Source organism: Nicotiana sylvestris, chromosome 12, assembly GCF_000393655.2.
Source record: "Nicotiana sylvestris chromosome 12, ASM39365v2, whole genome shotgun sequence".
Taxonomy (NCBI): Eukaryota; Viridiplantae; Streptophyta; class Magnoliopsida; order Solanales; family Solanaceae; genus Nicotiana; species Nicotiana sylvestris.
The window spans coordinates 72,376,805-72,392,610 of NC_091068.1; the positions used below are offsets into that span (position 1 = coordinate 72,376,805).

A 15,806-nucleotide genomic window follows, 5' to 3' on the forward strand; every position below is an offset into this window, starting at 1 on the left:
TCTGTCCGTTCGAGGACGAACGGTTGTTTTAGAGGTGGAGAATGAGCTAGCCCAAAAGGTCATCACTTCCTTTAAATTAAATTATGTGTTCTGAGGCCTTGAAAACCTCATTTAGAGTCACCTCGATTTGTGTGCACAGTCCGGGCGTATAGCTGGAAAGTTCAAATATGAAATTCTGTGAAAATTGATAAAATTTAGTTATAAAATGAGTTAATTTGACTTCGGCCAATGTTTTGGGAAAATGGACTTGGACCTGTGATTTGACGGTCCCGGAGGGTCCGTAGGAAAATATGGGACTTGGGCGTATGCCCGGAATCAAATTCCGAGGTCCCAAGCCCGAGAAATGAATTTTTAAAGGAAATTGTTTTCTGAAATTGTTTAAGGAAAATTGAAATAAAATTTGATTAGAACATGATGGTATCGGGCCCATATTTTGGTTTCGGCGTCCGGTACAGGTCTTATATATGATTTAAGACATTTCTGTGGAATTCCGTGAAAAATGGATGTCATATGACGTGATTTGGACTTAAATTGCAAAGTTGATGTTTAAAGAAGTTTTCAGAAGATTTCATTGATCTTGAGATTTAATTTGATGTTCATGACGTTATTTTGATGATTTGATTACATGAATAAGTCCGTATGATGTTCTTGAGGTTTTGTGTGCACTTGATTTGGAGTTTCAAGGGCTCGGGTGAGTTTTGGGTAGGTTTCGGGATGTTTTAGGCTTAAAACCAAAAATTTGCAGGTCTCTGAACCCCACCAGTGCGGTCTGCGGTCGACCTTATGCGGTGCGCGGTGAAGGCTGTGCGGCCGCGATCGGCTTTGTGTGGTCCGCACAGGGCGCTGCTGTGCAGCCGCAGTCGACTTTGTGCGGTCCGCACAAGGCCCTGCTGTGCGGCCGCAGTTGACTTTGTGCAGCCCGCACAAGGGGTCTGAGAGGGGTATAAATAAACAGGATTTTCAGTCATTTTTCATTTTTCAAAACCCCAAAAACATAAGAGGCGATTTTTCAAACAATCTTTCTTCTCCAAATCAATTGTAAGTCGTTTTTAACTAGTTCTCTTCAATCATTAACATCTTTTAACATGATTTCAACTTCAATCAATGATTTTCATGGGAAAAATTAGGTGTTTTGGGTAGAACCTAGGTTTTTCAAAAATTGGGGATTTGGACCTCGATTTGAGGTCCGATTTCAAAACAAATTACATATTTGAGCTCATGGGGGAATGGGTAATCGGATTTTTGGTTCGAACCTTGGGTTTTGACCACGTGGGCCCGGGGGCGATTTTAACCTTTGGGTAAAACTTTGGAGAACTCATTTTCATGCATTCAAATTGATTCATTTAGCGTTTATTGATGTAATTAAGTAACTTGTGGCTAGATACGAGCGAATTGGTGGTGGAATCAAGAGGTAAAGCGATAGTTGATGCTTGAATTGCGTTCGTGACATCGAGGTAAGTGTCCGGTCTAACCTTAGCTTGAGGGATTAGCAGTTGAGTCTTATTTGCTTTGCTTCTTGTTGAGTACGACGTATAGGCATGGTGACGAGTATCTATACGTTGGTGTCAAGCATGACCGTGAGTCTTAAGTTGATACTTGTTGTATTCTTGAATGTTACTATGGTTGAAATAGTGAGTAAATCCTTGGTATTGAGCAAAGACTTAGTTTGTTTATCGTGGAATCTATTAATGATTGAGAAATGGTAGTATTTGAGACGAGTAGGAGTTGAGTTAAGATTGGTTATAGTTGATTCTCCCTTTCCGGGACGTATATACTTGTACTGCTGAGTTCCTTTGCCAGGATAGTGTAGTCTATTGTTGATCCCTTGCCAGGATAGTGTAGTCTATTATTGATCCCTTGTCGGGACGGTTAATTATGATTATTGGTGACTATATAGTTGGAACGGGTTGCGCACCGCAACAGATATTATACCGGATCGGGTTGCACGCCGCAACAGATATTATATTGGATCGGGTTACACGCCGCAACAGATATTATATTAGATCGGGTTGCACGCCGCAACATCTATATATATGTGGATCGGGTTGCACGCTGCAACGATGTTAAATAATAAGGGATCGGGTTGCGCGCCGCAACAGTATTGTTATTGTATCGTTGTAGATATTGAGCTGTCCTTTCATATTTTATTAAGTATCTGTTGGTCTTGATATGTCTCCCCTAAGCATGTACCCCCTCTCATTTTAAACTGCTCATTCTTGTTTATTTTCCGCCATATATTATATAACTGCGCAGGTTTATCTGGAATCTGGTCCTAGCCTCGTCACTACCTCGTAGGGGTTAGGCCAGGCACTTATCTGTACATGGGTCGGTTGTGCTGATACTACACTCTGCACTCTGTGCAGATACCGGAGCGGCGCTTGATCAGCAGCAGTAGGGGAGCCAGCCTTTAGCCCACCGAGACACCGAGGTAGCCTTGCAGGCGTCCGCAAGCCCGACGTCTCCTCTATCTTTTATTATGTTCTGTCATCTCATGTATCCGAGACAAACAGTGTTATTTTTCCTTTAAACTGTTGTATGTAGTACTCTTAGTAGTCCATGGATGTTGTGACACCAGTTTCTGGGTAGAGGCATGTGTTGACGTTCGAAACATTTTGGTTTTATATTTGTTTAAGACTTCCACTTAAATCTCATATTCCGCAGTCATTTAGATGTTTATCACTTGCTAATATAAGTTGTAAAAAAAAGATTAAAATAGAAAAGTTAAAGATTTCTAAGCTTGTGGCTTGCCTAGCTTCTACGAGTAGGCGCCATCACGACTCCCGTTTTTTCGCATAACTTCAGCATACGGGGCTGAAGTAGCAAAGGCAAACACGCAAAACTTCAGCATTCTAGTAGATGGGCCTTAAGTTTAGCTCTAGAGCTGAAGTTTTTGTTTTGTAACTTGCGAACTTCAGCTCTAGAGCTGAAGTTTTGTTTTGTAACTGGCGAACTTCAGCTCTAGAGCTGAAGTTTTTGTTTTGTAACTGGCAAACTTCAACTCTAGAGCTGCAGTTTTTATTTTGTAACTGGCGAACTTCAGCTCTAGAGCTGAAGTTTTTGAGAGTTCCAATATGGGTATCTGATAAAGAGCCTTAAATATTCCTTCTCTATCAAACTTCACAAGTCGATCAAAAGTTTCAGTTGCAGAAAAAGAAAAAAAGAATTCTGCATACATATTGAAATACTTAGACCAATATGTATACCTGTTAAGCCTGAATTTACATGTAATTCTAAAAGGAGTCTTTTCTTCCGTTTTCCTTCAAGTATTCAACTATTCAACTACATAGAAATAGGAATAGACAGTTTTCTTGAACGTTTGTGATAGTTTCCTTCAAGTATTCAACTACCAGACAGTTTGTGAACGTTTGTGGTTGTTTGCAAGAAGAAGAGGAAGAAAACGAAGGAGGAGAAAGGGGGTTGGAGTTGTTTAAAAAGTGGGTACAAGTTAAAAGTTTTTAAAAAATGGGTATAAATTAAATGGGAGCGACCAAATAGGGCGCCCCGTGCAATTTTTACTACTTTTGCTTATTTATTTTCATTACTTTATTTTCAGCTCTTTTAGCCTAATTCTACGATTCATTTAACAAAGCTTTGATTCAAACCAATTGCCAGTGACCCCATTAAAAATAAATTTGCCTATTTATTTCTGACACTATTTTTGTAGTAAAAAAAGGTGTAATTTATGAATTGTGGAGACCATAATTTATCTTTGTGTTTTAATGAATTGATTATTTTAGTGAAACGATCGTTACTTGGACAAATGATAAAATGACTCAAGGTTTTATATTAAACCAAGGAGGTGGAAATGGTTGCCATTTTGGGAAGAAATAATCAATTGAGGAAACACTGATTAGAAGTTATGAACTATAAATAATGAGTGGACACCTTATAAAGTTGTTGGTAATTTTATTATTTCCTTAGGTGGAAATACGTCTTGTTCTTTTAAGAATTTCATGTTTTATCCAATTTGCCAATTAATTGACAATTCATCAAGTTGGTGAAGCATTTATTTGTTATTTTATTTTATTTTAACTTTTAATTGTTTGTTATCACCGTATACAACTTTTGTCTTGCTTCTAAGGTTCCTTTCCCATTTCCTTATTTGTTTTTTAAATTTATGTATATCAGAATTGAAAGTTTGAATATGTTTTTATCCTGCAAAGTGATAAGTCTGTAATAATTCAACGAAAGAATACTTTGCACAGGAATTATATTCCGCGGGATTTCGACAAGTGACTTTTTTCTTTGGTTAACCAACTTTTTGAAAATTTAAGACCTAATTAACTTTTGCGGTTTCTTTGAAAAAGATAAAACTCTAGAGCTCGTTTGGACATAAAAAAAATTCACTTTTTTTTCGAAATTTTTTTATTTTTTTTCGAAATCAATGTTTGGTCATAAAATTTTCAACTTTCACTTGAAGATGAATTTTTGAATTTTTTGAAAATTTAAAAAACTCCAAAAAGTTATTTTCAAAATTTTCACCGAGATCACTCACAAAAACTTCAAAAACAATCTAAAATTATATTCATGTCCAAACACAACTCTAAATTTCAAATACTATTTTCACTTTTGTTTTTGGGAATTTTACCATTCTTATGTCCAAACGCCCACCTAGTTTACTCTCTACATTCTAGTTTAGTTTTAAAACGAGAATGTAGAATTTCAACAAGTTTATGGTTAGTAGTTAAAATCGGATGAAGCAAATATAAAATTGTAGATTAAGATTAAAGAGTAAAATTAAAATTTTCACATGCTAACATAAGAGTAGAGAATACAATTAGTTATTGGTAGCCAAAAGATTATTGCATTCTTACTGGAGTTGTGTTGATTGCGTTATCCCATTAGAGGAAAAGAAAAATTAAAATAAATTTTGCACTTTTTGACGTTAAAGATTTCGTTCCTCAAGCTTTAATAAAAGAAGAGGATTGTAGTAAGTTGACGACTAATATAAAAATACTATTGTAGACAATTAAAATTTTATTAAATTTGAATCCACAAGTAATTTAAATTTTATCATATATTAAATACATATTAGTCCAAATGATACTATGGGCTAGTATAATCGGGTTGATTATTTAAATCTAAAATAAATTGATTTAAATAAAAGTCCAATGTATTATTGGGCTAGTCCGTCAGTTGGTCTTCTATCAAATGGACCGGCCCATAAGCCTCAAGCCCAATGATCTACTAGGGTTTACTCCACCCACACCTATATAAAGGGGTCAAGGGAGAAGGCTAAGGGACAAGCAAATAAGCAGAAGGAAAGGCCGAAGAAGCTCTGAAGAATGGCATCAAGGTCTCCATCCATATCTGCAATCATCGCCTGTGGTCAAATTCCAAAGGCAAACTCAAGTCATAGGCGGACGACTTCAAATCTACCGTTCGTGATAACTCAACACCAAATCCTGGTTCGTGACGACCTTCAAATTGTTCGTGACGTACTATAAATCTGAAATCCGTCAAGTTCAAGATCAAGCTTTCAAGCTCTTGAACCATCATCCGTGAGGAGAAGAATTAGAAGACTACATCTCTTTAGATTTAGAGATATTTTAGAGATTGTAACCTCATCACTTGATATTGAATATAATATTTGTCGCTATATTTCTTGTCTTGATTATTATTTTTCAGGAGCAAAATTTAGTTGTTACAAATTTTGGCATGCCCAGTGAGACTATCTCTACCTCTCATCTCTTCTCAACTCTCAACATTCAAGATCACTAAAATGGCTTCAAAGAAGATCGACTCAAAAGTTGTTTGACTCCAAATTTTCTTCTAACGTTGAAAGTATCCTGAATGTTACTATAGGGAGTCTTGGCCAATCACCCGGAGCAAGGCGAGCATCTTGGGACAACAAGCACTCCAAGTGTCGTCTGCACCAATTCATGCTTTGAGATCTTCATCATCCGAAGAAGAAAGGTCCTCTGCTAGCAAGTCAGAGAGAGGAGATAATATTGCAGAAGTTGTGGAGAAAGCTCTTGCTCAACTTACTTTATACAATACTAAGAGTCAGCTTACCCAACCTGATGATGAAGTCTTAAGTGTTGGCTTTACGCCAATCTCGCCACATGACATGTTCCAAACTGAGTTCAATCTGTGGGAAGGTCTTGGTTATTCTTCATCATCTGCAATAATAATGGAGGCAATGATGACTAACACTTCGACAATGGAGGAGCAACTCGCAAACCTGACAAAGGCGATTGATGGGTTAACAAAGTATGCTCAAGATCAAGATGTTCGTATCGCAAAATTGACAGGCATAGTTGAAAGCATGATGGATGGAGAATCAAGTCATGCACCTAGAGAGCTTCCTGAAGTCCACGAGAAGGCTGATCCTCCAACAAAACAAGTGTCATCCGCCAGAGATCTTCATGTCTCCTCCGAAGGATCAATTCCTATAGTACAATTGAAGGAATTCATTATGGGAACTATCAAGGATAAGTATGAGGTCTCTTCAAAGTCTTCTCTCACGTACGCAAAGCCGTATACTGCAAGAATCGATAGATTGAAGATGCCTGGCGGCTATCAACCTCCCAAATTTTAGCAGTTCGACGGCAAGGGAAATCCAAAGCAACATGTCGTGCACTTTGTTGAGACATGCAACAATGCAGGGACTTATGGAGATTACCTTGTCAAGTAGTTCGTCTGCTCACTAAAGGGGAATGTTTTTGATTGGTACATCGACCTCGAGGCTGGATCCATTGATAGTTGGGACCAATTGGAGCAAGAGTTTCTCAATTGCTTTTATAGTACAAGGCGTACTGTGAGCATGGTGGAACTTACGAACACTCGCCAACGAAAAGACGAACCAATTATTGACTTTATCAATCGATGGAGGAATGCAAGCCTTAACTGCAAAGATAGGCTAAGCGAAACTTCTGGCATAGAGATGTGCATCTAAGGAATGCATTGGGGACTTCGTTACATCTTACAAGGAATTAAACCCAGGACATTTGAGGAACTTACCCATGCTCATGATATGGAGTTGAGCATGGCTTCTGCAAGAAATAAAGGGCTTCCCATCTACGAACCTCGCAAGGGAAGGGATAAGTAAGAAGTCAAGAAATGGAGAAAGTTCGTACCCAAGAATGAAAGCAAAGAATCCATGAACATCAATGCCTCTCCTTTGAAGTTTACTACCAAGGTGAGCAAGAAACAGAGTATGAAAACAACTTCCTCTCAAGATAATGCAAATCTAAAGTTGACTCTCAAAGAGATGCAAGAAAAGGAGTACCCATTTCTAGACTCTGATGTGCCTGCAATATTTGAAGAACTCCTCGAGTTAAAGCTTATTGAGCTGCTAGAGATGAAACGGCCAAATGAAGCTGGAAAAAGCAATGACCTGAATTATTGCAAATACCATCGGCTTATAGGTCACCCTCTTGAGAAGTGCTTTGTTTTCAAGGACAAAGTTATGGATTTGGCTCGTCAAAAGAAGATTGAGCTCGAGGACGAAAAGGCAAGCACAAACCATGTGTCCATTACCTTTGGCTCATTCGATCCGATTGAGATATGCACCTTGAAGGGAATGAAGATGAAGAATTGTTGGAGGATGACAAAGTCTGAGTTGATCAACCTGATGAAGAAGGATGGACCCTGGTGACTCATCGAAGATGCCGTAAATTGAGTCTGCAAAAAGGATCAATGAAGCAACCTACGAGGAATAAGATGGTGAGAAGACTAAAGAAGCTACAAACGGTTAAGAACCCAAAGAAGGTGGAGATAGAGACACACCATCACCAAAAGCCACGCCACCTGGTGACTTTGGGAGAATTTTTGCCGAGTTGGTTTCGCATGAGGATTTCTGACGATGATGACAAGGCCTTGTGTTGTAATACTGATAAAGAAGAAGAGGAAAAGAACGAAGTCAAGTCAACACTCTCTCCATCACTGTCTAATAGTCTTGTTGAGTCCTCTTTCTAAGAAGTAGATGTCTGTAATGCAAAAATCACCTTCACTGAAGACAATCTCCTACTTGGTGAGACACCACACAATCACCCTTTGTTTATGGTGGGTTATGTGCTCGAGAGAAGGATAAATAGAATCTTGATAGATGACGGACTGCAGTTAACATTCTTCCCATTCGCATAATAAAAGAACTCGGCATCTCAACTGAAGAACTTTCTGAAAGCCGGCTGATGATTCAAGGGTTCAATCAAGGAGGACAAAGGGCCATAGGAGCTATCAAGCTAGAAATCACCATGGGAGATACGCAATCAACTGCATGAATGCATGTGATTGATGCAAAGACTTCATACAATTTGTTGCTTGGAATTCCGTGGATACACGAGAACAAAGTTGTCCCATCAACCTACTACCAATGTTTGAAGTATAATAAAGATGGAGTTGAAAAGAAGATAGTTGATGATGATAAGCCATTCGCGGAAGCTGAGGCATACTTCGCTGATGCAAAATTCTACTTGAAGAACCGCATCGTGAAGGAAGCAAGAATTGGTGACATCACGAAGGCCAGAGGTGATAATATCGTGTCCAAAAGGGCTGAAGTAGCTTCTGATGAATATAAAGTTACAATAGAAGCATGCCAAGTTTCGAAAGCTCACAAAAAGAATGTTGCAATTGCAGGTAAGAAAATAGCTCCTTTACTTCGTTACGTCCCAAAAGTGAAGAAAGATGAAGGAGAATCATCAAGCCTCCAAAAAGTTGCACTAAGAGAATTAACCCTTCCTATCAAGCAGATTGATACCATAAAGTTATCTTCAAAGCTACTGAAAAATTTTGTGGCCCCTAACATGCCTCAAAGGCACTCCCCACGAAACGCACAAATGAAGGTTTCGATCTGAATGCGTACAGGTTGTTCGCAAAGGTTGGATATGATCCCAATGAACCATCTAAGCTAGGGAAGCTCCCACCTGAAGCTATTAGGAAAGCAAACACAATGAAGAATAGGGAGCATGTGGTGAAGCAATCACGTGAGGGTCTAGGTAACAAACAACCCCCACCAGTTCGCATCTCTATTAGAAGAGCAAGTATTAACTATATCACGATGGAAGATAAACCCACTGATCCTAATAAAAGGCCTTCTATCTTTGATCGACTTGGAGAACCAACTATAAAAACTTCTGTATTTGAGAGGTTGGGGCTATTAAAAAAGAAGAAGAATAAGTCCCAAAGAAATTATGAAAAAATAAGAAGACCTTTTCCATCTAGAGTCCAAAGTATCTCCAAAACGTGTCAAAGCCTGATCCCTTCCAAAATGAGGTGACAAACAGGACTTTTGATTTCAGGTGGAGAGGTACTCAAAGTGAAGACTCACACAGTGGTCCACACAAGAGAGCGTGACGAAGATGAAGAAAGTGTAGGATCCTCATATCATATTACTGCGAATGAGGAGCAATACACTTCATCCCTAAGGAAAGTTGACGAATATTTGGGAGATTCCTCTTGGTGTGGCCATATATCTTTTAACGATGGTGATCCTCAAGAAGACGAAGATGTCGAGGATGCTCCTGCGGAACTAGAAGAAGGAATTAAAATGACTGTTGATGCATTGAAAGAAGTCAACCTTGGCACTACAGAAGACTCCAGGCCCACCTATGTAAGTGCCCTATTAACCACAGATGAAGAAAGCACTTATGTGGAGCTACTCAAAGAATATAGAGATGTCTTTGCTTGGAGCTACAAAGAGATGCCTGGTTTAGATCCTAAAGTAGCAGTTCATCATCTCGCAGTCAAGAAAGGAGCTCGTCCTGTTAAGCAAGCCCAAAGATGCTTCAGGCCAGAATTGATCCCATCAATCGAAGCCGAGGTCAATAAGCTCATCGAAGCTGGTTTAATTCGGGAGGTTAAATATCCTACATGGATTCAAGCATTGTTCTATGAAGAAGAAGAATGGCCAAATTCGAGTTTGTGTCGATTTTAGAGACCTCAATAATGCATGCCCTAAGGAAGAATTTCCGCTCCCCATTCCAGAGCTTATGATTGATGCTACCACCGGATACGAGGCAATGTCTTTCATAGATGGATCATCTGGATACAATCAAATACGTATGGCACAAAAAGATGAAGAGCTTACTACATTTCGCACTCCTAGAGGCATTTATTGCTATAAAGTAATGCCTTTTGGCTTGAAGAATGCTGGCGCCACATATCAAAGGGCAATACAGAATATCTTTGACGATATCCTCCACAAGAATGTGGAATGCTATGTGGATGATTTAGTGGTGAAATCAAGAAAGAGAGGAGACCACTTGCAAGACTTAAGAATGGTGTTCGAATGACTCCGGAGATATCAACTTAGAATGAACCCATTGAAATGTGCCTTTGGAGTTACTTCTGGAAAATTCCTTGGCTTCATTGTTCAACATTAAGGGATTGAGATATATCAAGCCAAAGTTGATGCAATCTTGAAGATGCCCGAGCCCAAAAATATACATGAACTAAAAAGTCTACAAGGAAAATTGGCGTACCTTAGAAGATTCATCTCAAATCTAGCAGGGAAGTGCCAACCTTTTAGCCGTCTCATGAAGAAGGGCATACCTTTTGAATGGGACCAAGCTTGTAGTAATGCATTCCAAAACATCAAATCCTACTTGATGAAACCTCCAGTTCTGGCAGCCCCTATACCAGGAAAGCCATTGATTCTATATATTGCAGCCCAAGAAAGGTCAGTGGGAGACCTTTTTGCCCAAGAAAATGGTGAAAGTAAAGAAAATTCCCTCTACTACTTGAGTAGGATGATGACCCCAAATGATCTGAAGTATTCTCCGATCGAAAAGTTGTGTCTGGCATTGGTTTTCGCAATTCAAAAGCTGAAGCACGACTTTCAAGCTCATGTTGTCCGTCTCGTCTCAAGGGCGAACCCGATCAAGTTTGTTATGTCAAAACCTGTCCTCAATGATTGATTAGCAAGGTGGTATCTCCAATTTCAACAATTCAAGATTGTGTATATCCCACAAAAAGCTATGAAAGGACAAGCTTTGACAGATTTCTTGGCAGATCATCCAATTCCTAATGATTGGGAGTTGACTGATGAACTACCTGATGAGGGTACGATGGTCATCGAAGTGCAACCACCGTGGAAAATGTATTTTGATAGTGTCGCACATCATGAGGGAGATGGTGCAGGTGTTGTGTTTGTCACTTCTCAAGGGGAAGTCTTGCCATATTCCTTCACCTTAACACAACATTGCACCAACAACGTTGCGGAATATCAAGCACTCATACTTGGGCTTGAGATGGCCATTGATATGAGACAACTCCAATTACATATTTTTGGAGACTTTGAGTTAGTGATCAATCAATTGCTAGGTAGCTACGAGGTCAAAAGGCCAGAATTACGTCGTTATTATGATTATGCACAGAAATTGATTGGATGGCTTGGCAATGTAACTCTTCAGCATGTGCGAAGGAAGGAAAATAAGAAGGTTGATGCCCTAGCTACTCTAGCTTTAACATTGACTCTGCCCGGCCAGAAACAAATCACTACCTGCCAAAAATGGATAGTATCGCCAAATGAGAATGAGGATGAAGAAAGCAAGCTCGAGCATTTGGTAGCCGCCGCTGAAGTTGTGAAGCTTGGTTGGCGACAAACCATGATCGACTACTTATGTTATAGGATACTTCTAGAATATCCAAGAAGAAAGACCGAAATTTGTCGACGTGCCCCTCGCTTCTTTTACTACAAAGACACTTTGTATCGAAGATCATTTGAGGAGTTCTCTTGCGTTGTTTAGGGGAAGATGAAGCAACTCAAGCTATGCAAGAGGCACACTCTGAAGTTTGTGTATCACATCAATCTGGGCCGAAGCTCCACTTCCACATAAAGAGGATGGGTTACTACTGGCCGACAATGGTGAAAGATTGCTTAGATTATGCTCGAAGATGCAAGGCTTTCTAGTTTCACGCAAATTTTATACACCAACCACCTAAAATGTTACATCCTACTGTTGCATCTTGGCCATTTGACGTTTGGGGATTAGATATTGTTGGACCACTTCCTAAATATTCTGGAGGACATCTATACATCTTCGCCGCAACTGATTATTTCTCAAAATGGGTCGAGGTCGTCGCTCTCAAGGAAGTGAAGAAAGAGAATGTGGCAAACTTCATTCGAGTGAACATCATATATCATTTCGGTATTCCTAGTTATATAATAACAGATAATGGCAAACCATTCGATAACAAATTGATGACCAAGATTTGTGAGCTTTTTGGCTTCAAGCAACGTAATTCATCAATGTATTATGCTGCTGCAAATGGACTAGCTGAAGCATTTAACAAGACACTTTGCAACTTGTTAAAGAAGGTCGTCTCCAAGTCTAAAAGAGATTGGCATGACAGAATGGAAGAAGCTTTGTGGGCATATCATATGACTCATCGCACACCGACACAAGCAACTCCTTATTCTCTTATTTATGGAGTTGAAGCAGTTCTTCCTCTTGAGCGTCAAATACCATCCTTGCGACTCGCTGTCTAAGAAGGTCTTACTGAAGAATAAAACGCTCATCTGCGCCTTGAAGAACTTGAGTCCCTTGATGAAAAAAGGCTAGAAGCTTAACAAAGTCTTGAATGTTATCAAGCTCGTCTTTCTCGTGCTTTCAACAAAAAGGTTCGCTTGAGGTCCTTCCAAGTTGGCGATCATGTTCTTTCATTAAGGAGACCTATTATCACCTCTCGCAAATCTGGGGGCAAATTCACTTGAAAGTGGGATGGTCCATATGTTGTGCAAGAAGCCTACTCAAGTGGAGCTTACAAGTTAGTTGATGCAGATGGCATGAGAATTGGACCTATCAACGGGAAATTTTTGAAGAGGTATTATCCTTGAAGAATAAACGCTCCTCAAGGCACGAGCCTAAACTGCAAGTCATGAAGCTCCTTAATGCACGAGCCTAAAATGCATGTTGTTACGCTCTTCGGCGCACGAGCCTAAACTACAAGTCATGAAGCTCCTTAATGCACGAGCCTAAAATGCATGCTGCTACGCTCCTTGACATAAGAATCTAAACTACATATTGTAATGCTCCTGACCCGCATGAGCCTAAACTACGAACAACACCCAAAACAAAAGAGTCCGCTAGGTTGAAAACCTCGAAAGAGGCGGCCTAGGCAAAAGTAGGACACCAAAAAAACTCACCAGGGTCCATCATTCTTCATCAGGTTGAGCAACTCGGACTTTGTCATCCTCCAATAATTCTTCATCTTATTATACATAGGTGGGCCTGGAGTCTTCTGTAGTGCCAAGCAATTTTCGAGATGGTATCTCCAATTTCAACAATTCGAGATGGTATAAACAAGTAATTTTTCGATACTTCATATACAACGTAAACACGAGTTTGTCCGTGATAGAATAGTCCCCTTCCTTCTGAAATCATCTATAAGATCGTACAGCTTGAATAGGTTTTCTTCTGAATTTAGCTACTACATAATATATTTTCCTTACTCGTTATTTCCTCTTATGAATTGGAGAGACTCCAAATTGGCCAGCATTAATAACTTGACTATTACAAACATAGAAAATTTTACTGTCCAGTGGCATCACATATAGAAAATTTTAAAGCTTTTCCCACTTTCCCGTAACAACACTTGGGCTGACAATAATTTTCCTTTCCTACTTTGATTTCCTAGTTTCAAACCTATTCATGTACAAATCGGACATGATATTTCCTTATTTGCACATGTTAGTAGCTTGAACACCAAGAATTTCCTTAATTTCTTCCTTGCTAGTTCCTATAAATTGGCCACTTTTTCCTTGATCGTCTTCTTGTGTCAACTCCTTAGCTGAGGGGATAACTTCGTCATAGAATGACCCATGCATCGGAAGGCCTCTGATTACTCGCAAGTCCCATAAAGAGATGGAGAGTTCACCTATAGAGGTAGAAATTGTGTTGGTAGATAGACGCCAAAACTCACAAAAGGCACGAAGGACATTCTCATTGTAGTCATATGTGAACAACGAAGCAAAGATGGCGTCATAGACCTTGATGCCATCTAGAGTCAACTTGTTGCGGGCAAGAACATCTTCTACCCACTCCCAATATTTGGACGTATAGCGAACTTCACCAAATCCAGAAGGAGGAACACTCTAAGTGACGAGACGTCTATCGTAATCACGATGAGGAGGACTAGCAGACGCTACCTTTTGATGGGTGGAGGACTTCAAAAGTAGGACCTTCATGTTGGTTTCTTTGCCCGAAAATCTATCCAATGCATACTTCGTCTCTCTAGTCGACCATTCTGCAAGATCAAGGGAGGCGTCAAGCGGCTTTCTAGCCCAGCGGGAAAGCACCTATCACCGGAGGATGAACTTTTAAAGTTAGAACTTGGGCGTGCGGATTATGCTTGTCGCTAATAATCTCAAGTTGTGGGTATGATGTATCATGGTTGATGAAACGCATCCTTGCTAATGGAATTCACAGCCCTATGTGCTGCTTCGAGAGTCTGCGAAAAAAAAGAGGAAGAATCTATGAAAAAACAGCAAGACAGAATGGGGCAGCATGCCATAATATATTGCCTAAATTCGAGAAAACATCTAGGAATATATCAGCATATTCTGATTATGATTTTTACTATGTCGTATCTCCGGAAGTCTAGTTTTCATCGCCGTAAACCGCTCGTGATTCGATACTCCTATACCAAGATATGATTTTTTTTTGGTTAAGACGCGCAAAGCTGAAATGTCGAGCATGACAGAACTTGAACTAAGTTTAGGAAGCTCACCTGGGATGATACAATGCGAATCTAAATTTAAATTTTTGATATGTTGCATTACTCTGAGTCTAGTTTCTGTAGCCACAAACCACTTGTGATTTCGGCATTCCTACACCAAGATATGATTTTTTTGGTTAAGACGCGCAAAACTGAAATTCCTGGTAGCAGCTAAAAAATGTTAGGAGAATCGAGCAACGGGATTGCGTTGCCAACTATTGAAGAGTACCTTTAAAACCAACCAAAAAGTAGTACGGTTGCTTTCATCAAAGAGCGGAGGACTACTACTATGTTAACGATACAAGGAGAAAGTGGCCAATTTATAGGAACCAGCAAGGAAGAAATTAAGGAAATTCTTAGTGTTCAAGCTACTAACATGTGCAAATAAGGAAATATCATGTTCGATTGTACATGAATAGGTTTGAAACTAGGAAATCAAAGTAGGAAAGGAAAATTATTGTCAGCCCAAGTGTTGTTACGGGAAAGTGGGAATAACTTTAAAATTTTCTATATTTGATGCCACTGGATAATAAAATTTTCTATGTTTGTGATAGTCAAGTTATTAATGCTGGCCAATTTGGAGTCTCTCCAATTCATAGGAGGAAATAACGTGTAAGGAAAATATATTATATAGCAGCTAAATTCAGAAGAAAACCAATTCAAGTTGTACGATCTTATAGATGATTTCAGAAGGAATGGGACTATTCTATCACGAACAAACTCGTGTTTACGTTGTATATGAAGTATCAGAAAATTTCTTGTTTATACCATCTATGAATTCTGTTAGCTCGAATTCTTTTGGTTCTCTGCTGTAATATGATCTCAGATGAAGAGAAGGGTTTCAGTATCAGATTGATAAAGTTGTTTGAAAGTTGTGATGTCACCTAAATATAGTTATGTGATAAGTTTCCTGAAAAAATGTAGCAACTAAATTGGAACTATGTTGTGAGAATTTTATTTGAGTAAATGTTCCAAGCGCATCAAAGGAAAGCATATCTCTTGAATTAGAATTCAAGTGAACAATCCAAAGGTCACACTAAACAATGTCCGTTGGCTCCACAACGGTTACTTCAAATCATGTCTTCAAGTTACGATAAGCCTACACCTCGACAAGCTTTGAAGCAGGAGACATTTGTAGACAATTA

General features: G+C 39.3%; 2 protein-coding genes across 2 annotated transcripts; both read left to right on the top strand.

Moving 5' to 3' along the window:
* Nucleotides 1-8,225: 8,225 nt before the first annotated feature.
* LOC104239038 (uncharacterized) lies at nt 8,226-9,877 on the top strand. The gene is made up of 3 exons (XM_070163870.1): nt 8,226-8,707; nt 8,809-9,173; nt 9,243-9,877. Exons 1-3 carry the CDS (start codon nt 8,226-8,228, stop codon nt 9,875-9,877), a joined length of 1,482 nt encoding a protein of 493 aa, XP_070019971.1.
* A 1,042-nt stretch (nt 9,878-10,919) lies between these two features.
* LOC104243587 (uncharacterized) lies at nt 10,920-11,690 on the top strand. Its single transcript, XM_009798798.2, has one exon. It carries the CDS (start codon nt 10,920-10,922, stop codon nt 11,688-11,690), a length of 771 nt encoding a protein of 256 aa, XP_009797100.2.
* The last annotated feature ends 4,116 nt before the right edge of the window (nt 11,691-15,806 follow it).